The 25,808-nt window shown below is 39.1% G+C and overlaps 1 protein-coding gene across 2 annotated transcripts in view; it reads right to left on the minus strand.

Moving 5' to 3' along the window:
• The window catches only part of Adam18 (ADAM metallopeptidase domain 18), a 68,081-nt gene that overhangs the window by 31,602 nt on the left and 10,671 nt on the right, over positions 1 to 25,808 (minus strand). For both annotated transcript variants that reach the window (XR_003711499.1, XM_028768279.1), the window contains exons 3-13: positions 23,358 to 23,413; positions 21,336 to 21,414; positions 20,792 to 20,868; positions 18,966 to 19,134; positions 16,869 to 16,934; positions 15,254 to 15,325; positions 14,924 to 15,090; positions 14,024 to 14,105; positions 7,808 to 7,944; positions 6,308 to 6,491; positions 1,261 to 1,356 (exon numbers count right to left, since the gene is read on the minus strand). Coding sequence is in view for 1 of the 2 variants with exons in the window: in XM_028768279.1 (XP_028624112.1) it covers positions 1,261 to 1,356; positions 6,308 to 6,491; positions 7,808 to 7,944; positions 14,024 to 14,105; positions 14,924 to 15,090; positions 15,254 to 15,325; positions 16,869 to 16,934; positions 18,966 to 19,134; positions 20,792 to 20,868; positions 21,336 to 21,414; positions 23,358 to 23,413 (1,185 nt within the window). In the remaining variant the exon portion in view is untranslated. The remainder of the gene's footprint in view (positions 1 to 1,260; positions 1,357 to 6,307; positions 6,492 to 7,807; positions 7,945 to 14,023; positions 14,106 to 14,923; positions 15,091 to 15,253; positions 15,326 to 16,868; positions 16,935 to 18,965; positions 19,135 to 20,791; positions 20,869 to 21,335; positions 21,415 to 23,357; positions 23,414 to 25,808) is intronic.

A 25,808-nucleotide genomic window follows, 5' to 3' on the forward strand; every position in this document is an offset into this window, starting at 1 on the left:
TGTGTGTGGACTGTGTGTGTGGACTGTCATATGTGGACTGTCATGTGTGGACTGTCTGTGTTCTGTCATGTGTGAACTGTGTGTGGACTGTGTATGGATTGTCATGTGTGGACTGACTATCTAGAAGCAAGAGGCCTTAGGAGGCCATGGAACCACCCACCCTTGAGGAAGATGCTGGCTATGATGCTGGTTGTTCCAACACTCAGAAACTCTCATTACCCAATTCTCACTACATTAGATATTTATAGAGAATTTGAGCATTCTCTATAAATATAAATTAGATATTTATAGAGAATTTGAGCTTGATGGTGCAAGCCTGTAACCCCTGAACTCAGGAGGTTGAGGCAGGATTATTTCAGGCTTAAAGTCAGCCTGGGCTACAGTCTGGGAACCTGTCTAAAACCCACCTAAGCCCTGAGAATGCACAAGGGCCTGGGTTCAATCTTCAGCACCACAGAAGTTGAGAACAGTTGGGGAAAAGGAGCATGTGCGATTTTTATAGATTGGTGATTTGTAAGATTGGGAACCCTAAAGTATTTTGCGTGATGGAGCTTGCCTTCTCACCCACCCAGGTTGTGTTAGGGATACTGCTGCATTTCTGCTTCAGTTTATGCCACGGTTTGTTGTGCTTTTGTATAATGATCAAAAATGCATGACACCAGGGCTAGCGAGATGGCTCAGTGGTTAAAGGCCTTGGATGCCAAGCCTGAACCTGAGCACAATCCCCAGAACACACATGGTAGAGGGAGAGGACCTACCCCCGCAAGTTATCTTCAGCCCTTCATACATGCCTCATGACATGCACATGTGTGTGTATGTGTGTGCGTGTGTGTGCGCACATGAACCTGTAGTAAAAAATCAACTAAAATGTAGTCATTCTAATGGTGGAAACCATTTTGGATGCTCGCAGTATGCCTTTTACTTTCCAACCTGCGAGCGCTTCGTATAGCACATGTTTTGTCTGCTACTCACATTGTAAATTTTGGCCATCATTTACCCGGCTTTATGACTTATCTGGCTATTGTCACGTTCCATAAAGTAGCACGTACATGTTATCCTGCCTGGGCACTTAGAAGGTGATCAGTTTGGTGGTTTCCATAGTATAGACTAGGAAGCACGAGTCGGAGATGCCTTTTTAAGTCCATGGTACTTTAGCACGGGGATCTCTCCTACGTTCCTGTGTTATTCTATGTTGACTCAGCCCCATCTAGTCCTGTCTCACAGGCTGAAGCTTCCCTTCGGGAAGTACCGCCCACTCACCTCACATGTGGGTGTGCAGCATGCTCCAGAGCCACACTGCGCTGAGCCTTTCAGTCTACACGTTTCATGGTCGCAGCACTCTTTAAATTGACATTCCTACAGTTTCAGAAGAAATAGGATTCTGGTCAGGACAGGACTACCCTCCCTCCAGCTTCTCCTTTCTTCCCTCCCTTCTCCCCTTCCTTTCTGAGACAGACTGCTACGTAGCCAAGTTTGCTCTGTCTCGCAGTAGAGTGTGCCAGTGACAAGTCTACCGGATGGCCTCCACCTCTCAAGGGCTGGCATCTTAGGAGAGGGCACCACCACTTCCAGCTTAGTAACTTGTGCTCCTTTGTCTCAACTTTAATTTGCATGCTATTCTCCTAACTACATTCAGTGAAGCTTTACTCTCTTCGGTTTGTGTTATTCCTAGAGTCGCCCAGAGCATATGTAACTGTAAGATCTAAGGGGACAGCATTGAAATCAGTTGTTGATCCGTGATGTGAACATTTGGGCAACTGGCTCGGAATCTTCTGACATGGAAGATGTTTTGGAGAGAACTGAGACTTTCCAGGATAAATGTAAACTTTCTCCAGTTCTCTCATGGATTCGTTTGCTGTCTATTTCTATTGTGAATGAAACTAAACTGTAGGAAGTACAACCAAGACACATTAAGTATTTATTCATGGACTCTCCTCCTACCAACAGTGTTAGTAGTGGCCTCTATTTACGACATAAAACACCTACAATTGTAAATAATAGTAGTAATAACAGAATATGGAGTCTGTATGTAATGACAATGTTTGGAGGCTTCTGGTGTTATAGTTATTTGCATAGACACCATACACAACACTTCTGTGATATCCTTGTTATTCATTTCACTTTTATAGAGTTCAAATGACCCCCATATCTCTTGATTTTTCCATCGAAGACACTTCAGTCTTTCTTCTTTCTACTCTGGTCATTTCAGGTCATCCAGTTTGGCCTTTACTACCTTCTGGATGGTTCTTATAGTGCACAAAATAAGGAGACAAGTATTGCAGGGTGGATCTGTCAACTTTAGAGTCGGGCTACCTTAGAAGCTCACAAGGTATTGTAAATATCAGTTGTAGATTTTGTCTATACAGTAGGGTTTATCATTGGGGGTATTTGTATGGAACTGGACTCTTGGTTTCTAATTTGATTACTGGATTCCAGAACAGGAATGTTGAGTGACAACACTTAACTATATTCATCAAGGCAGCTGCAGTTGGCATGATGGAGGTAAGGCACAGAATACAGCTAGCAGTCTTGACCTGCAGGCCAGAAGTTCACATAACAGGCAGATGTGACTCAGACATTTGCTTAGATTAACCCGGGCGGCCATACCCAGGTGTCAGACACACTTCAGTCTTTATTGGAGACTGCTGGAAAGAATCTAAAGTCAAATCTGATGGTTGGCCAGATTCGGTTCCTTGTGGCTGTGTTGAGTGACTGGACATCCAGCTTTTTTGCTACCTATCAGTATAGGCCAGTGTTTCCTCCCAGATACTACCTGGTTTTTTCTTCTTCTTTTTTTTTTCTAGTAACTTCCCTGTAATTCTGTGATAATACCACACTGTGTCCTATTCTTTATATCCTTCTGAGTCCCCTTCTAATATCAATGACTTCTGCTGGATAATTGTTCTTGATTTTAAGGACTCCTATCATTAGGTTAAGCCTACCCACATAACCAAGGAAGACATCTTTCCCTCAGGTTTGTAATCTTATGTCTGAGAGGCATCTTGTGTGTGTATGTATGTGTGTGTGTGTCGTGTGTAATATACATAGCCACAAACTTCAGAACTTAAGGTGGAAACATCTGTGAAGGTCCATCTTGCCTTCTACCAAGGCATTGGTAGGAAGTCAGCCTGTGCAGCAGGCAATGGGCCTGCAAGTTAAACTCTGATGCAAAGATGCTCATACTGGTCCAGGCGCAGTAGTCTCTGTAGGACCAATCTGAAAGCATTAACCAGGGTATTTGCTGTTGCAGCTCTTCAATTCTTTTATGACATAGAAGCACATACAGATAATATGCATGCATGTGGGCATGAACATTCTCCAATAAAAATACACTTGGAAAAAACAGACAGTAGCTGGAGTTAGCCCTACTATCCAGACGGCAGCTAGAGTTAGCCCTACTGTCTACACTCTGTAAGAGACTGATGTTAGACAGAGTTAGCCCTACTGTCTGCACTCTGTAGGAGACTGATGTTAGTGTTAGCCCTACTGTCCATGCTCCTTGGAGTCTGATGTTAGACAGAGTTAGCCCTACTGTCTGCACTCTGTAGGAAACTGATGTTAGAGTTAGCCCTACTGTCTGCACTCTGTGGGAGACTGATGTGTTAGCCCCACTGTCTGCACTCTGTGGGAGACTGATGTTGAATATTTCTCAGACAATTTTCTTATGGGAGACAAGGCTCTAAGTCTTTTGCTTTACTTTTGAAATTGTATTTTAATAACATTTTTAAAATTCCTTTCTTCCCTCCATACCCTCTCTAACTCTCCTTCAAACCCACTGCCTCTTTGTCAACTTTTCTTGCATGCACGTGTGTGTGTGTGTGTGTGTGTGTGTGTGTGTGTGTGTGTCTATATATACCACAAAACATAACCTGTTGAGTCAATACATTGTCATTCATATGTATGTTTTCAGGGCTGACCATTTGGCTCTGTACAATAAGTTGGTGTGTTTTTTCTAGGGGAGGGCCACCTCTCTCCACAGCAGCTTTACTGAGTTGCCTGTAGTTCTTTGTGTAGTGATAAAGCCTCATGGGGCAATTTGACATGTCCCTCAGTGTCGTCCTTGTTCAATGCATGTGTGGGCAGTCGTGCTGATGAGACTTTACAGGTGTGGCTTCTGGTGTTGCTAGGAGACACAGTCTGATCCTCTGGCCCTTACAACCTTCCTGCCCCTTCTTATGCAGTGTTTCCTGGCCTTAGGTGCAGCAGTGTTTTGTAGATGTATCCATTGGGACTGGGCTCCACAACTCTCCATATTGATTGGTTGCATTTTTCTATTACTAAGTCTCTGTCTATTGCAAAAATAAGTTCCCTTGATGAGGGACAAAGACTATACATATCTGTGGGTATAAAGAAAAATGTTTATAGATTGTTGTTTAGGATTATGCTGGTTTAATAGGTTAGTGGTTGTAGATTTTCCTCCAATCACTGTGACTTCACTAGCACTGATCACTTGGCTAGGTTTCCAGGATTATACACAGTCCCTGTTGTTGTGTGGATCTTAAGTCCAATTAGAGAGCCATTGGTTACCACTAAGGCATGTGTGCACTTCTGCACCCCTATCAGTCATTGATATGGTTTATAGATGTCATAGCAGGGTAGGTATGGCAGTTGCCACCCTCTTTTGGAAGCTTGCATGGCACCTTATGGTACCACGAAAGCTAGTCTTCAGGGAGAGTGCCTTCAGGCAAGTTCCAGCTCAGGGCCCTCTGGGTCCTGTTTCTGAAGTATGTGGTATCATCATCAGAAGGGACTTACCTTCCCCCTCATGGTGGTGACCAATGACAACAGCAATAGGTTTTATGTTTTGGGAGTCTCTTAAGAAAACAGCCTTTACAAAGAACTCAAAGGAAAGCTTCTCATATCTGCTACTAGGGTTTCTGTTAGGTCATCTTTGGCTTTTAGAGAGGGTTCTGTCAGCCCGGATGACAAAAGTTCATTAAAACTATATATGTATATCTGTACACAGAATTGCATGTATCATGGGTTGATGGGTCATTTTTCTTTCTTCCTTTCTTTTTGTAAATAATTACTAGTATGATTCCTTGTGTCCTTTTTAGCCATCCACAGTGATCTTTTTTCCATCCTTCCTTCCTTCTTCTTTATTTACCTCCCTCCTGGAACTAAGTATCTTATCCACAAGCTGAACACTTGAGGGATGATCAATAGTTTTCAGAACTACCAAGCCTACTCTGATAAGGGCTAGAAATACTTCTGTGGCTCAGGACCAAGGCGGGGACCATGAGGTTAACAAGGGGCTGTACAGTAAACCCTGCATCAAAAGAAAAGTCTGTTTATAAAGCAAACACTCACATAGTAGCTAAAGACTGTACTGCTTCTTCCTTTCACTAAAAGCAGCAAGCACTGTCTTTGCCAGAGCTACGGCACCACATTTAGTGGCAGGAGAATGCAAGAGGATCACAGGAAAGTCGAGTAGCTTTTGAACATCCATGTAATCGGAAACCATAACAAGAATATAAGTACGCACACCGCATCGCATTCACAGGTCTTTCTTTTGTTTAAAGTAGAAAGTGATTGACTGTTTAGGGACTTAATGGTATGTAAATAAGAAGGTCAGCTTTATTTATGGGGAAAGAAGATGCAATTCCTGGCGAGAAATCATCAAGATACTTTATATTACTTTAATGGAGATCGTTAAAGACTATAGGACAGTCAAGATTATAGGGTTCTGGAGAGGAATATAGTGTGCACCAGAAATTGGCTGATGGAATTATAATGAAGGACACCACTGAGTTGAGGAATAATTTTTAAAGACACCCAAAAGTTTGTAATTGTTTGTTAATGAGATAAGACAACATACTATAAGATTTAAAACATTTGGAATCATGAGATTCAGGGGCAAAAATTGAATCAAATTTTGCATGTTTCAGTAAAAAATAGGTTGGAACCAGAGGAGCTTGTAACTCAGTCGTGGCCAAAATAGACTTCATACATTCATACATTCATTCTATACATTCAAAATACACTTCTGACTGGCAAGTGGGGCAACAGCTATGCAGCAAGACCTGTGGCCCACACTTGTCTTCTCAACTCAAGAGATTCCTAATATACCTGCTGTCCTGACACTTGGGAGACTGAAGCAGGAGGGGCACAAGTTCAGGGCTAACCTGGGCTACACAGAACCTATCTTATGAAAGAAGATCACAAAAGAGATGTGGGAAAGCAATTCACTTGTTCTATCTTCATCCTCCCATGTCAATCATATGGTAAAGATGTCATAGCATAACAACACTGTGACAACATGTGTTGTGTAGACGGGAACAGCCATGGTCAAACGTCCGCTACTCACCGTCTCGTTACCACAGTCACATTCCTCACCGGCTTCCATGATTCCATCACCACACACTGGCTGCTTTGGTTGCAATACATGCACATTTGACAGGTCGCCAAGACATTTCATGCCAAACTTTGAAGCATAGTGCATGTAGTCATGCATGCTACAGTTGCTAAAAGTCTTCCTCCCACTGGAACTCCTACAGTGAAAAAATATTCTCTGATAAACCAGCCTACTAAGACACCACATGGTGACAATGCTCCATTGATTAATCACGTGACCCTCAAGACATGTAAACTACAAGATGGCTCAAATAAAAAAATGTATACTTCAGTGGAGGTTAAATGTAGAACTGGAGTTGTATATTGCTTCTTTTTAATACACAGTACTATGTTTCTTACAAACTGCTATGATTGTACCCTACAAATGGATTAGACCCATGACTGTGATCAAGACTTAATAAAAGCCAGGCGTTCTGATTATGCAGTACAGTCCACCCTCTGCAGTTCACTGTCTTGTTAAGTGTCCTCTTTCTCCTCTTCATTTCTGTCCATCTGAAGCTGGTGCACAGTGCCTCTCACTTGTAAAATCTCTCCCCAGACCGCACATCCCAGCTCACAGTGCTCAAAATACTGTTCCACATATCATGCCTATGTGGAATTTATCATTCCACATAGAACTCATCAAATTCCTTCACAAATATTTGGAAAAAAATTGATTCAGATTAAATTAAATGTATGTTTATCATGTGATAATTTTATAAGTCATCTAATATGCTAATTGACCTATACCTTTCTCTAGATTTGTTCACTCTAATTTTTTTAACATATCTATTCATTGTCCTCTGCCTATGGATTGTCTGAGTTTTCTAGGTAAGGAATCATAAAGCATGAAAATTAATGTCATCTTCCCCCTTCAAATCCTCCCTCTGTTTTTCTTTTTTTTTTTATACTAAAATAGTAACCAAAGCTTCCAGAAATATATTGCATTATTAAGGATGTCTTTAGGCAACAAAGAGTAACAGAATCATGTGCTTAGAAAAGACTTTATAGTTTTCCTCAACATTAAGTTGTTTTCCTCTAGTTCCCTCCAATAAAAATATTTTAATAATACTACATACATCACATGGAAAATACTTTATATGATATCTTATCAAACATAATATAATTGTCCAACTTATAATATGGAAATTAATATACAATTTCAATGTTTATCAAATCATGAAGTTAATCTTGGAAGAGCATGTATAAAATTAGTCATGATTAGAGGCTGGAGAGATGGCTTAGCAGTTACAAGCAGAGGACCTGGGTGTGGTTCCCAGCATCCACACTGTAATCCACAAACGTCTGTAATTTCAGTTCTAGGAGATCATAGATCTAGTGGCCTCTTCTGTTCTTAGTGGGCACCAAGCATGCACATGGCATAAAGAAACACATGCAGGCAAAACATAGATAAAATTAAAAAAGCAAACCTAATAAAGAATTAAAAAATAAAATTTATCATAAGAATTCTTACAATGCTCCCTGTTGCATTATGCATGGAGCTCTGGGACAGGAACAATTATTAACATCGTCGTATGTTAATCCTATGTGAAGGCCAATCAGCTGAGCGATAACCACTGACAATCCCTCCAAACCTATGTCTTCTGGACACTAAAACAGAGACAATTGAAGAAAGGAATTATTATGCAAGACTAAAACAAAGGCAATTGATAATATCTTTGCAATAACAACATTTTATGCTTTACTTCTTTTTATGTTGAGTATACTTTATAATAATTTACTTTGTTAGATATGTCTATGCTAATTGGCTACTTTAACTTAGCTGCAAGTTTTTATTTGTGCATTCATTAAAATCGAGTGATATATATAATAAAAAACCTACAAAACTACACATATTGTACACATATGTATAACTTTAAACAGAAAAATTCTATCAGTGTGAAAAAAAAGTAGCTAATTGGTATACTTCCCGTATCTGTAGGGTTTCTAAGTTTGAAATCCCAATCATTAAAATTTGAAGGTTATAGCCAGAACAGGGAAGGCATGGGTAATGACACCCAATGTGGGAATATCAGATTTTGTTGTAACATGGAGAAGCTAGGGTCTTAATGCCCAGGAACACAGAAGCCATGGTCTTCTACTTTTAAAATAGTCTAACTGAAAATAAACTACTGGGTAAAGTCATGCAGAGGAAGAGACTCCTCAAAATAAACCAACTTTCAAGTTAAGTTGTTCAAAATAATTCGAGTGACAAAGCCATTCTGCAGATGTAAAACCTGTCATGCTGCACCCTTCTCCAAGGTCTAGCTTGGTGAATGTCTGATGTTCACCTCATCCTACCCTCCTCAAGCCACCACATCTGGCCTGATACAAATCCATTGCCTCAACCTGTGCTGGTCACGGTTGCCTGCACTGCTTCCATCAGGGCTGACCCTGCCTCTCCCTTCTATGCCAACCCAACATCTCTACCCAGTTAGCTCTACTCTAACACTTCAGGCTTGGACCAGGACACACATTCTACACACCAGTCTTGCCCTGCTCTTCACTTGACTTCACTCCATCTAAGCCAGTGGTTCTCAGCTTTCTAAACCTGCCACTCTTTAACACAGTTTCTCACACTGTGGTGACCCCCAACCATAAGATTATTTCATTGCTACTTCATAACTGTAACTTCACTACTGTTATGAGTCATAGTGTAAATATCTGATATGCATCCCCAAAGGGTTCGATATCCACGGGTTCAGAATCGCTGATCTAAGTCATTTCTTACTTCTAGTCCCAACCTATTCTCATTCCTCTCTTCTGTCCTAACCTCTGTTCATATCAGACACAGAACTAACAAAGAGTTTCACTGTCCCAGAGTTCATTGCAAAAATATCAACATTCTGAAAGAGCAAACAAGGATCTCTCCTCTAAAACCTACCAGTCCTGTAGAAATGCTTGCCAATTAGAATTACTTAGATGAACGCCAGGAAACAGAATTTAAAAGAAAAAAATCATAAACTTCACCAAATAATTCAAAGAGTTTTAAGAGGACAAAAAGAAACAGCTCAATGAAAGTAAAGAGGAAAAATATCTATATGATGCCCATGAAAATGCAAACATAAGGCCCATGGAGATAAAACAATTCAAGACTTGAAAGTGGAATTTAATGAAGAGACAGAAACATTGAAAAAACCTCAAGTTGAAATGAATATGGAATTGAAAATCCAGTAATTCAACCAAAAAAGTCAAAAGGAACCCTTACAAGGAGAATTGGATGGAGCAGATGATAGACAATCAGGACTCAAAGATAAGCAGACAATCCAGACCAAATGAGCAAAGAATATGAAAAAAATTAAAGAGCATAGGAAAGAGCTATGCAGGAAATGTGGGACACCATAGAAAGATCAAAACCTTCATGCTGTAAGAATAGATGAGGAAGGACTCTCAGGTCAATGGCAGATTCCAGATCTTCAAAAAAATCATAAAAGAAAATTCCCCCAAGCTTAGGAAGACATACCTATACAGACACAAGAAACAAGGAACACCAAACAGACAAGAAAAGGAAAGGAAATCCCCATGAGGATTGAAATAGTAATAGAAAGCCTTCCACGAAACAAACAAACAAACCTTCCAGTTCAGCTGAATTCACAGCAGAATTCTACCAAACTTTCAAAAAGACTATTCCAAAGAACAGAAATAGAAAGAGCACTCCCAAACTCATTCCATGAAGCCAGAACCACACCAATACTCCAAAACTGGGAAAGATACAACCAATGAGAACTACAATCTGATACCAATGAACATAGATTCAAAACTCTCAACAAAATATTTGCAAACAGAACACAGACATAAATAGAAAAGATTATCCACTCCGTGATCAAGTTGGCTTTATCTCTAAAATGTAGGGATGGTTCCATGTATACAAATTGACAAATGTAATTAACCATATTACAAGATCATCTCAATAGATGCAGAAAAGGCCTTTGGGAAAGTCTAACATTCCTTCATGATAAAAATTTTAGAGAATGGAGAAGTAGAGAGAACATGCCCTGGCATAATAAAGGCTGTATCTGAGAAACCCACTGTCAACATCATCCTCAATGAAGAAAAACTTGAAGCAATTCCATTGAACACAGGAATGAGACAAGGCTGTTCACTCTCCTACTCCCTTTCAGCATTGTGTTTGAAGCACTAGCTGAAGCAATAAGGCAAGAGAAGGAAATGAAAGGAATACAAATAAGGAAAGAAGAAATCAAACTATCACTGTCTGCAAATTATATTATAATAATGTATATTACACTATTCATAAGAAACTCTAAAATTTCTACTTCTAGAAATGATACAGATTCTGCAATGTGGCAGGATACAGAATCAACTTGAACAAATCAACTGCTTTTCTATAAACCACCAACAAGCAAACAGAGAAAGAGGCCATGGTCACAACCCCATGCACAATAATCCCAAAGAAAAGAACTTAACATCGAGAGACTATTACTGAAGACATCACATGCTTCAGTCATACAACATGGGGATCTCCAGCTGGTAGTCAGCTGAAGGCTTCATCCATAATGGAGGAAGTCATAGTGCTGAAGGTGCTGTGCACACTACTGGAGGAGAAAAGTGATCATCGGTCTTACACATCACTCTGAACACTCAGAGATGTGTTAGTGGCCAGGCTACAAGATCTGCCAGATGGTACAATAGTGGCATGCATATTTTGAGAGTAACCAACCACCTCTTCATTGTATTTAAGGCCAATGTATGAGATGGAACCTGCCACTGTCAACAAGACCAAGACTCTGTGGCTAGATAGGTCATGGTCCCTAATAGAAAAATCTTTTATTATTCCGCTAAACAGACACAGCATCAACGCCTCATGACTCATTGCTGTACCTATAGGTCTATGCATCTCTCGGCTCTCATCAGAGAAGCCTCATCTTGCAGGGAATGGCAGTTAATCCATACATGGCCAATATGCAGAGAATAAGACACTTGGGAGTGCTCAGTCCTAGATGGGAATCTGTATCATACTCCCATAAAGTTCAAGGATTTATATGGGAAAAGAGGGCAGAAAGATGCAGAATTGGGGATGGTAGATGACTTCCAGGAAACTGTTTTCCAGATATAACAAGGTAGACAGGTGTATACATAAACTGATAGCAACATGACAACATGCACAAGACCTGTACAGATTCAAGCCAGACAAAATCCCAGCATGGCGGAGGGGAGGAGGCTATGAGGTCCCACCCTCTAGATGAGGAGCTGTTGACATTTGATTGTTGCTGGAAGAGGAAAAGTCATTTTTTTAGTGGTGTGAGACCCCTGTACCTAGCAGATGTCTACCAGAACAAACCGGATATGATGGGTTTGAAAGAGAAAGCAAGGGGGAGCGAAGGAAGAGGCACTGAGGAGATGAACATGATTTTTAAAAACTATATAAAATTATCAAAGAATTAGCATCTTTGTTTTTTTATCAAAAACAATTTTTAAAAAAAGAAACATAGGTTACTTCTCAATCCAAGAACATCACTGCATGAGTGAAGAACTGTTATCAGGACTCATAGATCTAGGGGATAAGTCTGGTGCTGCTATGTATCAAATGCTAAATACTGGCCAAGCTCTGTTCCCTCCTCCCCAACACACTCACAAGGAGATCCTCATGCATACCAAATGATGCCATGTAATGCTTGCCCCTTACGTTACTCCTGATTGGTTAATAAAGATGCCTACAGCCTCTACTGGGCAGAAAGAAGGGGGTGGAACAAAGGTTCATAGGCATGGGGTCTGAGGTAGAAACCAGGAAGAGGGAAAGAGGAAGAAGGAGAAAGTTGCCACAGGATTAAGTGGATCATGAGTGCAAGGCCATGAGGGCTAGCCTGATGGAGTAGGAGCAGCCCAGGTGGAACATGGTAGGAGATATCTCAGGATCACCACAGGGAAGCAGACAAAATAGCAGAGAGGGTTCATATCTGCTGAGCTCTAGTGCTTTAAAGCTTATTATAAATCTAAAGGTTTCTGACTTTTATCTGGGAACAATATGGCCTGATGTGAGGTAGAAACCCCCAGTAACTATTTAAGGACAACAAGGGGGTGTAGCAACCTCCAAAATGATAATAACCGCTACACATAGAAAAGCACTCTCAGGGAGAATGGAGATCTGCAGACGGAGAAGCAAGCAGATAAACAGACTTGACTCTGCTCCAAGCAAGGTCTGGGAAAGTGATCCCATTGCCTTCCCATGACCTTCCAGTCACCTGCACTGACACACACACAAGCCAGAGGGAAGAACACATAGGACACACAGTTCTCATGAGGTGCCTGGAACAGGAACTGAGAAGGTTCTGGATCTAAGGGCATGTAAGGGACTGAGGCAAAAAGAAGTGAGTAGAGGCACTGCGGGATGAAACAGAACACTAAAATTTGATGCAGCAAAATGACTTTAAATGTTTGCATATAATTAACAAGTTGGAGAGAAAAAATATAGAAACAAAAACTAAATGAAAACTTAAATAGTGCAATCCATCAGGTCAGCCATTCATTCATGTCCACATAGAAAAGGCATCTATGTATCCAGCATATCGGAGGACAAGGGAGAGCATGTGAGGACGCAAAGTCTTTAAATATTTGTACAGAGAAACACCCCTAACACTGTGACCCTTTAATACAGTTCCTCATGTTTTGGGACACCCCCCTCAACCGTAAAGTTATTTGTGCTAGTATTTCACAACTCTAATTTTGCTACTGTTTGAATCACAATGTAAATATCCATGTTTTCCAATGATGCTAGGTGACCCTGTGAAAGGGTCATTGACAACTGACCCCCAGAGGGTTCAGGACCCACAGGTTGAAAAGTGATGTTATTGAGGACACAACAAGCAACAAATAGGTGAGAGAGAAAAGTGTGGCTTTCAATTGCCAAGGGGAAGACAACTAGAAACTAGTAAATTTCAAGGTACACACACACACACACACACATTAACTGAATATTTAGAAGAACCAAACACCTTCTGAATCACATAGCTCCTGTGAGAGCTGGCATCTCTTTTTTTCAGTCAGTTGTGGAGACATGAATCAGTGAAACGTGAATCAGAAAGGCACATGCTCCCAAGGAGACAAAGCGAGTACTGTCACGTCACAGCTGTGCACTCTGCACTGTGTGCAGTGGCAAAAAAGATGACACATCCCCCAGAATGTCTCTAGAGTAGTGAAAGAAGTCTTTCTCAAACATGTAGGAAGGCAGCCATATTTTGGACAATCCAGTGTGATGTGATTTAGATCCAGGAAGAGCCACACATTGTGCAATCTAAGCAAGTTAATATTAGTTCATAATTTGGCTCACAAGAGAATAAAATGAAAAATTTGAAAATAGCGTGAAGAGTTAATGAAATGGTAAACACAAGTTGATGGCTTCTGCTACTTCTTAAAGTTGGACACATAGAGGCATCTTTACTTTTGGGCTAATGTTTAAGATACTTAAAAATCCAAGGAAACTTTAGTAACTCTCACGACCAGTCAGTGAAAGGATGTTTGAGGCTTTGTATTATACTAATTTGTAATGCATTGGGACATTTTAAAATCCGAACAATTTTGTCCATATATATATATATATATATATACATATATATATATATATGTATATATATATATATATATGATATCTATACCATTTGGCCACTCCATAAACATGTAAGTAGTATAGTGTTGTTGAAAAGTAGTGATATAGTGAAGAATGAAAACTACGTACCATACCAACACCTGCAACATAGCTTTTACTGCATACTTCACCCGGTGACACTGCTCCGATGTATTTCGGGTGTTTCCTGTAACTACATCATGATGGGCTGACTTTGCATTCATGTAGTTATGCTGAACATTATACAAGAATACATTTACCTCCTCGTGAACTGAAAAGATTACTTGAGAAACATAACAAGTTCCAATCTGGATATCTAATAAAGTATGCAAAATATCCAAATTATTGTAAATACTCATTTGCTATCATCTTATTTTCTTCAGCTAGTTCCCAGATTTGATATTAATTTATTATCTGGGGTGCTACTAAGTCTCCCTTATTGTGCAGTAACTCCTTAGGTCACTAAAAGTTGAAAAGTAAAGAAATTTTAACTGCAGAGAAGCAAATTTGATACTAAATTATCACAAAGAAACCCACACAAATCTATTCCTGTGAAAAAGTAGACATGGAGTACAGTAATCTACGTGGGTAACATTAAACAGTTTTTACATTATTAATTAAATTCGACTGATGTAATTTGCAGTAAAGCTGATATCATACAAACTTATGAAATTCAGGATTTGTCTCACATTAATTCTACTTTAAATATAAAAACATGCCAATATAAAATTGACCATCATTTTTTATTTTTAAGCTATCACCTTTATAGCATACATCTATACCTTATTACATATATTTCAACACACACATAACTATCTATCTGTATCTATATATCTATATAGATATAGAAAGCCAGGGCTATATAAAGATAAATATTGTCTCAAATTAATAAATAAAGATATAGATATGATTTTCAAAGTGTCCTACGGAAAACTGAAGAATATGATGAACACAAAATTTTGTTTAACGGAATTATTAATCTGTTTGTCATGCAGAACTCTGTGTACTTACATGAGTAAGTGTGTTATTTCGTTGGACTGTAGGGTAAGATAGTCTCGTTTCCAGCCCAAAAGTCTTTGTAAAATATCAGTAGCATTTCCATCAGTAGAAATTTGATTCTTGTCTGACCACAATTCCAAGGAGGCTAACACAACACTCAATTTCAGCTGAGTGTACATCTAAGAATAGGATTACAGTGAATGTTTCAAAACCATCAACTGCTGTATCAGAAATACAGAAAAAGTTCACTGGAGTATTCAGAACATTAAGCTAATAAAATATAAAATGCAAATTATAGACAATTTTTTCATGAAAATAGAGATCTGAAAATGAAAAACTTACAGCATTAACAAGCCCAATAATCTGGAAAATCTTCTGTGTTATGGCCATAATGTCAGATCCCATATAACCAAACTGAAATACAAATTTAATTTTTTAAGAGTAAATTTTTAAATAAATTTTGAAATGCTGAATTATTTTGGTAGTACAGGACAAGCATAGGGTTTATCAGATATTTCTACATGCTATTTATTTATTTATTTATTTATTTACTTATTTACTTATTTGCTTATTTGCTTATTTGCGATGGGATTTCTCTTTGTATACAGCCCTGGCTTTCCTGGCACTCACTTTGTCTATCAAAATTTGTGTACAAGGATATTAATTGCAATTTTACCTTCTGTAGCCTCAAGCTGTAGTATAAAAAGGAAAACTATAAATTAACCTTCAAAAACACTGTGCTGTGCAAAAGAATACACACGATATAGTTTGCAACCTATGTTGCATGCTCACGATACCCATAAACTTACAACATTAACAAATAAAAATGTAAGTGAGCACAAAGGCTGGGGTACGTGAGGTTTCACCTCTACACGGACATACATGTTTTGATGTCTGTGCGTGTAAACGCCAGAGTGACACATTCCTCGCTTCACTTTATGTAGATTATATACTTCTGTGCTAAGTATTGGGGATTTCTAAACATCGCTTCTCGAAGTTCATTTGTACCAGGTTTACCGATGTTGCTCAGAAAGCCCAGACAGCTAGCTCCTTCGGCCCCTTCCACTGGTTTCCATGGCTTTATTCTCAACTTACTCTGTAACATCAGCTTTGAGTTTTCTATATTGTTGCTTACAGGAGGGATTTTTTGCTAGCCAACATTTCCCCAGTCCTTACTCTCCAAGAGATGTGAATTACTGGTAAAGTTGTATGTTTCCATATGAGATCTTCAAACACCTCAGTTACCTCTCCCATCATCCCCTCCTCTGCCCTATGTGCCCATCTCTCTGACCACTTAAACCTCCACCCGCATTACTGAATCCATAGTCTTAACTCATTCCATGCTACACACCTTCTTCAGGAATTCCCGTCTACAGATGGGGTGAGACACAAGCTCTTGCCTCAGGCTGAGATCCAGATACTGTGTTGGATCCTCCCCATACCCACCACCCTAGGATGATGTTCACTTCCTTTTCAGGTGCGTCAACCTGTGCAGTAGCGTATTTCAGAGTCTCCTGATTTGGGCTCCTACAACTGTGTGTGTCTGCCAAATCCTTCACTATCTACCCGAAAAACCTTTGCTATGAACATTGTGCTATTCCACTTTCTTTATATTAGTGCACACTGCACCACAGTGCAGTTCTCTGTAACTCTCTTACTCTTGTCTTTTCAACATTGAGCTTTATAAAGTAAGTTAACATCATCGGGTGAAAAGGCTTTAAAAAGATAGTGGAACACACACATACACAAATAAACAAACACACCTGTGAGCTCAAAGAAAGCCAACAATTTCTCTATTTTTTGTTGTTGTTAAGGAAGGGAAGAAGGCAGAAATGGAGGAGGGTGGGAGGAAAGAGAAGCTTGACAGGGTAGAAAGGGAACTGGAGAGTAAAGGGCAGAAGAGAAGGACATGAGAGAGAAGGGGACCAGGTGGAGGCAAGAAAGGAGACTGACTTACCAAAAATTTTCCCACTATAATATGCAATTTTAGACTTTGAGGTAACAGTTGTGAATCATTTTTATCCTGGAAAACAATCAAAACATATTAAGTAATTGTTACTGTGTACCGAGGTTTCTAAAAGCAGAAGGTAACGTGCAAAGAAATCAGGACAGACACACATAAAACCATCATCAAGACCTAAATAGCAACAACTATTGTAGAACATTATTTTCACTTCAAAGCATCCTTGACATGAGAGGTTCCCTGTGAGGGCTTCACCCTTACAAGGACAACTCCAGACAATGGTGGGTGCTGTGAGCACCTGATAGGCTAGTCAATCCCAAGAGGTCTGCTCTAAACACATGTGCAACCCTGAGTGATCTCAGTGGACTGTATTTATAAATATCTCTTTTTCTCCCTCTCCTTCCCCCCACCCCGTGTGTGTGGTGTGTCTGTGTCTGTCTCTGTTTGTGTGTGTGTGCATGTGTGCACACACATATGTAAGACAGTCACAATTAAATAATAAGAAGCCATGAATTTAAAGAATGGAAGGGACACAAGAGGAATTAGAAAGAGGATTGGTAAGGAGAGAATGATGCAAATTCATAAAAAAAATTAGAAGCCCACGGAACAGCTACCAGTTGAGAATTAGTCTTCATCACATTCTCATGTGTAGCTTGCATGGTCATTTGTGTTTCATGCTCTGCAGATGAAAACACTGTGATTTTAAGAGAGGCCAGTTGGTCTTTTCTTTCCCTGTGGGTTGTGCCTTAGATTTGTCCCTTAGGTTCTAAATCATTTTCAAGTGTTTTCATTTTCAATAATGGTATACTCACAGTTGTTTATGGTGTGAGATTTCATCTGAGGCTCATTTTACTTCTAATATAGATCACGTAAACACATACTATCTTATATTGATATGTAGTGTCTATGTATCTGTATCTACTTATCTTAATGCTGAGGTTTTCTTTTTTACAGTTATGTGAAATTCATACATCACTTTCAGAAGAATGTAGTCTTTCCTAAGCCAAATCTTACAGCCCCATAAATGAATAGTATTTTCTCTATTTACATAGTTCTCAATAAATCAGCACTCTTTAGTTTGCATGTATAATATTTCTACACACAGGAGTGTGGTGGATTTTATATGTCACTCTGATATTCCCTAAGGGTGTATTTTACCATGGGATGCAGGATATTACACAATCCTCTAGGGAATCCAGTGTCATGATGGGTGAGGAGATTTGAGGAGATGGCCTGGAGTATATTAAACTTTAATAAGAGTAAGTGAATTCTTAGGGCAAAGATGCACAGATGCCTCTCTGATGTTGGAGAAGCTAGCTCATAGCCAAAGACACTCTCAAGGCAACTTGATAAATGTCTGTTTCTGATGGTGAAGAAAAGGGGATTTTAATGGGCAACCAGCCCTAACAAACAAGTTTTAAAAGGCACAACTTCAGCAAACTTCAGTTCTAATTAGCCAGAAGGATATATCTATTCTCTAATTAAGTCAGAAGTATATATCTACTCTCTTTATCTCTCGATATTGTCCAGGAGAAACTGTTCGGTGGGTACCCATCTTACAATCATGTTTGGGCGATGAATGAGGCAGAGCCCCTCGATTAAGTTTCTCATATCTGTGCAACTTAGTATTTCCTGGGTAGGCTTATTAAAATCACAGTTTAATTGATGTTAAAGCTCACTAGTATTTCTTTTCTCAGTAATACAGAAACAATTGCCTATCTTAGAAAGTATGTTCAATTAGTAGGTAAAGCTACATATGAAACATTGGAAGCACTTTCAGCAGGCTACTGAAAATAATGGCTAGTCTTCCTGGATTGTTTAATGGTTTCCAATAACAAACGTTTCCTTTGAAAAATAGCTAACATTTCCTTTGAAAATGTTAGAAATGTACCGTAAAAGCAATAAACTTCAAGTATAATACTCAGTAATCTTCCAAGTTATGTGAAATGTGCATACTTTATTTCAGGGTGTAAAACAAAAAGCTATGAAATGTATTATTTCCACCCACCAGCTGACTAGTCCCCCTTCATGACTGGCAAATGATAGGAGTGGTTTGCTAGTGTCCCTTACCACCAGAACCTTGATGGTTACCTGCTCATTGAAATGATCTTTATCAAGTTGGCTTGTCTGCCAAATATGGCTGTAATTTTCTGCTAGCATTGAGTTGTTGTTCTTTACTTGATAAACTATGTGCTCAAATCTTGCTGAAGACTCCAGTGGCTCAATTCCATAGCTGATATTTTCCAACTGCAGGAATCCCCTGAATTTAGAAAGGTAATTATTATCAAAACCATGCACGGCCCCCACTCAAAGCTATGACCTGAAATGTGAGACAGGAGAAACCACAGCAAAGCATTGATTATATGCATTTTTCCCCTGTTTGCTTTTGCATTCTCAGATCAGATAGGTAAAAAGGAATCTGTAAAAGGTTAGTACAGACAGAAAGACAAGAATAAGAATACTGGTAAGAGACAAACCAAAATCAAAGACAGCAAATGCAGGCAGTGATGAGGGAAGGGGACTTTGCACTTGGCTTTGTTTCTGAACCTGTGGCCTTGCAGAACCTCACGGTTCAAGGAAGCATAAAAGAACAGCAAGGAGGGGAGAGAACAAGACAGACACCAAAGAGCCACAGCTCAGTGACCCACGTCCTCTGCCTAAGCTCTTCCACCTCATAGGTGGTTGCCCTGTGAACTCATGAGAGATCAATCTGTCAACATTAGTTTCCTCATGGTCCAGTCTTTTCTTCATTGTGACACCATCTGAGACCAGGTTTTCAACACACAAGCTCAAGAATGACATGTCATAAGCAAAGCACAACATGTAAGGGGAGCAAAGTCAGGGGACATAGAGGACACTTAGTGCTGTGTTGACCACAGCATGACTCACAGTAGCCCAAGTATGGGATCAGTCTAAGTGTCTGTAACAGATGACTGCACAAAGAAACTAGGAGGTCTGTACACAGATGAGTAGTATCTGGCCATAAAACAATCATGCCAACTACAGGAAACCTATGGCTCTTAACTCATAAGAGCCAACCATGGCATATACAGAAAGACAACTATCGATATTTTTTTTCAATATGGGCTAGAAAACAGTGTTTAAGGGTGATTGAAATCAGGAAGGCTACAAGGGAAATGGCTACTATGAAGAGGAAAGTGTGTAAGAGTAGAGTATTGGAGAACAGAAACTCAAACTATGCTGTGTACAGAAATACCAACACGAAACTGATCGAGACATGCAGCTAACACCCATTGTAAATAAAATAAGAACCATATATTAAGGAAGACGTCATCCTAGAAATTGATAAAATTCCAACAAGAATGTTCTTGTGGTTACAAGATAAGATTAAGGAAAAATGGAATAGAGAATAGACACCTTGAATGGCACCAACGTGGAAAGGGGACCATGCAGAATATCCTCTCTGTTCTTGAGTCATCTTCTCTTGACAAAATTTTTTTGTGTTTCACACGGGAATGATGAAATTACTCATTTCTGTGAAATCACTTGATGACTGAGGAATCTTCTCTACTAGCTGTCTCATGCATGGCACTATAAACTCATACCATATCGTATGGGCCTTTTAGATTTAAAGGTAATTTTTCCCCATAGTTGAGATAATGACAGAAAATAAAACTCTAGCCTTTAAGATGCTCTAATGTTCCCATTTCTCAAGCCATCCCTTCCTGCCCAGCATCCCAGAAACACCTCCAGGCAGGATGCCCTCAGCTGGGTTAATTTGAGTTCATCTGAGTGACAGCTTAGGTTCAGGTGTCAATATGAATCAAAGGCCACTGGAGAAGAAACTTCCAGAGCTCCATCAGAGGTCTCTCTCGACTTCTGTCCACCTGTTGTGGTTTTACTTTAAAGCATATACTACTGTATTCATATATAAACACTCTCTGGGATGTTACTACCTGAGGCCAGAGCAGATGTTGAGTGTCACAATGGAATTTGGTACTTCATCAACATATCCTCGATAATGGCAATGAGCCTGAAAAACAAACCACCAGATAACAAAACAAACTCGTCATTTTTTTAACAATAAAACAATGTGTTGTCAAATATTTCAGAAGGTCCATGATAGCAATAAATTTGATATCAATTCATGAATTGTATGGAATGATTAATGCAAAGTCTCAGGAAATAAGATTTTTTGCACTCTCTTTACTGACACATGTGTGTTTTCTCTGTTTCCATCTCTTTCCCATGACATTTCCATGTATAGAGATCATGCATAGAACAGGTCAGAGTTCCAAGGAGGAAAGCATTTGAATTAGTGTCAACATGGGGCTTAGGAAGGAACCTCGAGATAGGGTTTCCTTAGCACTTGGAAAGCCCCGAGTTTACTCTCAGCAATCAAAAAAGATGACTTAAAGGGACAAATATTCTTATTATACTATACATCTCCTTCAACAATAAAACATAAGATAACAAATATCAAATACATCTGATTCTTACCAAAAAGTGTGAAGAGTCAGAATACAAAGATCCAGTTTCATTATATGTGTAAACCAAAAAGTTCTGGGATAGAAATGAGCTAGAAGTAAATGAATAAATAAAATTTAAGTCATAACTTGATATTAATATATACATTAATAAAATAATGTTAAGTGCAATGGATTCATATAACAATGTGATTTAATTAAAATAATTTTAGTGTGTTATCATTCCTGATACCTTTTTTTTTTTTTAGAAACAACTGGTATATGGTCAGAATCAAGAGAATTCAATGATAGAAAAGTCCCTGGGACAGCGCTATCAGAGATTGCTGTATATGACTTCATTGAACACAAAATACTATGTCTATCACATGATGGGTCCTCATCTGAATCCTAAATTATAGCACTGAAGAAAAGACGCAGCCTCTGATCAGTCAGAGTCACATATTGCTAAGTGACAATCAACAGGGCCTGGTGGCAGTCACACAAGCACAGACAAGAGGACTCAACCAGGCTCATGAAATAGATGACTAGTAGATACAAAGAACAAGCCACTTGGACTTTTAGACAGGGTTGGGTAAAAGGAACGGGTCTTGAGCTAGAAATGGTGTTGGCATATACAAAAAACAGCAATGGGTTCTATGCCTGGAATAGAGTGTGGAGTGACAGAAAAGACATTGAGATGATGTTGCCCATGGGGAAAACCAATGGGGGCTGGGACAGATGAAGATAGTAGTAGACCATTTTAAGAGAGCTGTCCTAGCCAGGATTTCTATTCCTGCACAAACACCATGACCCAGAAGCAAGTTGGGGAGGAAAGGGTTTATTCAGCTTACACTTCCACATTGGTGTCCATCATCAAAGGAAGTCATGACTGGATCTCAAGCAGGTCAGGAAGCAGGAGCTGACGCAGAGGCCATGGAGGGATGTTACTTACTGGCTTGCTTCCCCTGGCTTGCTCAGCTTGCTTTCTTATAGAACCCAAGACTACCAGCCCAGGGATGGCACCACCCACAATGGGCCCTGCCCACTTGATCACTAATTGAGAAAATGCCTTACAGCTGGATCTCATGGAGGCATTTCCTCAAGGAAGGCTCATTTCTCTGTGGTAACTTCTGCACTTGTGTGAAGTTGACACACAAAACTAGCCAGTACAAGAGCTGAACTCAGTGCTCTACATTGCAAATTCACAGAGGCCAAAGCCAGTTAGAAAGTTAATACTGTCACTCAGGCTCTCCCTGATGGAGTCTTGAATGAGGATGGAACCCATGGTGGAGGCACATTATGTATATGCTTTAAGGGTAAACACATGGGATTGAATCACCCACCGGACCCAGGGAAAGGCAGGAGCAAGAGAGACGCCAAGGATGAACACAGGGAGTATTTTTCTTCTTTACTTTTTTTTTCTTTCTCTCTCTCTTTTTTTAAATTGTAAGAAATGACTTACCATTTACTAAGATGGTTATGAGAAATTTAGATATGGGGACAGCATCAGAGGCTCACTTCAACCAAGTTCCCACCAGGAACTGTAGCAAATATTTGATTAGGATGTAAGTAGTGAGTGGACAATGCATCTATTGCAATGGAATCACGTAAAGATATAATTGCAAGCCACCACAGTGAGTACACTTACAGCCACAAGACTGAGCTGCAACAGGAGCTGGCTGAATACACATTAGAGATAAGACTGATTGCACATACTCAAATCAGACAGGCATAGAAGAATCTGTAAAGAGGTAGATTCTCACCGTATTTGATTTCAGAAATTGATACAGCTTACCATGCTTGGGTATGAGCGAATATATAAGTGAAGATTTCCATGTTATTTATTTTATTTCTCAATTTAAAAATATAAATTTGAACATTTAAATGCAAAGGCCTTACAGACCTAATCAATATTCAGGATCAAATGGGTCCTCAATTGAAAAGTTGACTGACCAGTATATGGTACTACTGAGTTTAAATATTACATACAAACTTTAAAAGAATAAAACCTAAAGAGAGACTTTTTACTTTTGCCAAAAAAGAAGATATATCTTACTAGTTCCTGAGATGCAGAGAGTAGGGTTTCCCATCAATGGTAATGACATAAGTCACCTAAAATAGAGCAGATTGACAAATGATTTGGTAAAACAGATGACTGCAATGTAAGACACGATTTTTCACTTATCAATTAAAAATATCTCAGAACATTAAAAATAAACATATTGTTTAGGACCTATTGCATTAATTAGTAAGATTTTTGAGTTAGTTGAATTCAGAAGAGCGTGATTTGGTGTGTAGGTTGAAATGTTTGCAAAGGAATATATTTTTAAAATATAATTTTAGCATTATTAATACCCTATCAATTTCTTTTGTCTAGAAAAACATACATTTTTAATAAAAATGAGGCATGAATGAGAGCCTATGTTACATACCAAATTCAATGAACTTATAAACAATTTATAAATATATGCATATAATATGTATAACTCAACATGTAAAACTACAAGAGGGGGAAAGCCTAACAGACTACACATACGGGCTGGAGAGATGGCTCAGTGGTTAAGAGCATTGACTGTTCTTCCAGAGGTCCTGAGTTCAATTCCCAGCAATCACATGGTGACTCACAACCATCTGTAATGGGATCTGATGCCCTCTTCTGGTGTGTCTGAAGACATCAACAGTGTACTCATATTATCAAAAGTAAGATATTCCAATGAAATGGTAGCTAGGGTGTGGCTGACCAAGAGATTATGAATGCCTGCTATGCAGGAGCCCTGGGCTGAGTCTCTAGCACTTCAGAAGGAACAATAAAGATGTCCTCAATCCAGTAAAAATCAGATGGACTGGATGCCTGGATGACATGCAAATCATTACAAATGATCAGGAATGGTATACCATTTAATTAAATAACATATAAGAAATTTTCAAATTCCTAGATGTGTACACCTTACCAAGACTAAATCATGATGGAATTGGATCCTGAACAGACTAATAACAACAATCTGATTCAGGAGTAAAATGCAGGGAAAGCATCGAGACCACTCCGTGGATAAAGCACTGTGTGCAATACTGACCATCCAAGCTCAAGCTTTGGAACCCACATGAGGGCAGAAGGTCAGAACCAAGTCCTCAGAACAGCCCTCTGCCCTCCACATGTGTGGCAGGGCATACATGTCTACACACACACACACACACACACACACACACACACACACACACGCACGTAAGAATAAATTTAAAAATGAATGTATTAGGAAGTAATACTCAGCAGATGAGAACACCTGGCAACCTGTCCAATTCCCAAGTCATATATAATGAAAACAGAAAACAAATCCTGTAAGTTGTATACATATGGGAGACATGAACACACACACACACAAACTCACACATGTGCATGCACACAATGCACCCATGCACACACACTCACACATGTGCATGCACACACATCCATCTATGCATGTGCACGCACGCACACACACAAAGTAAAATATTAAAAAGTATTTGTAATAGGTATGACAGATATCTAAGAAATCTTAAAGGGAAGTATGGCTTTTTTTTTCCTCAGGAAGCCTCTGGTGAACACTTCATTTCCAAATCATAATGTTCTTCCCTTAAAAACAAAAAAAGTCCCAGATCAAATGCTTCACAGATCTGCAACATTAACAGAAATTCTTCTTAAATTATACAAAAAACTGAAGAGGAGTGGATGCTTCCAAAGATATTGTCAAACTGAGATTAACAACGAATATCAAACCAGACAACAGACAGTGAGAAACATGGTTGGGGATAGAGGTACCACCAGCCAAAACTTAGAGTGAACATACATGCAAAAATCCTAAAATATGCTGGCAAGGCATGCCCAGCCACATGGTAAAAAAGATTATATGTTATAATCAGATGTGATTTATCCCAGTTAATGCAAGAATAGGTCAATATACATAAATCAATAAATGTGACAGGGCACAATGACAGATATAAATACTTCATCACATCAATAAGTATAGAAAAAACATGTGGCAAAGGTCAATATCCTTCGAGAATAACAGAACAGACATAGAGAATCTATGTCAGCATAGTAAGGACATACATAGGGGCATATATAAGAATCCATCCATCCAAGTGCTTGTACTAACTGTGGAAACTTTTAATGTTTTCTCTCTAAGGTCCGGAGCAAGATGAAGATGGCCACCTTTGTTGTTATTTTTATCAAGTTTTTGAAGTCCTGGCCAAAGAGGGAAAAAATACAGATCAACAAATTTGGAAAAGAAGGCAAATGTTTACTAATCGTAGAAGTCATGACTATATATATAGATAGCAGTAAAAGATTCAATTTAAAAAGTCTGGTAGAAGAAATACATGAATTTAAACTTTTTTTTTTTTTGGAATACAGTCACCAACATAGAAAATTCTAAAGCATTGCTATACAGAGGGTGATTATCTTAAATGGAAAAGAAAGAAGGGATCCCATTTATGACATCTGTAAAAATTTAAAATATCCCAGAAAGAT

Source organism: Grammomys surdaster, unplaced genomic scaffold, assembly GCF_004785775.1.
Source record: "Grammomys surdaster isolate TR1022 unplaced genomic scaffold, NIH_TR_1.0 185, whole genome shotgun sequence".
In the NCBI taxonomy this organism is placed as follows: domain Eukaryota; kingdom Metazoa; phylum Chordata; class Mammalia; order Rodentia; family Muridae; genus Grammomys; species Grammomys surdaster.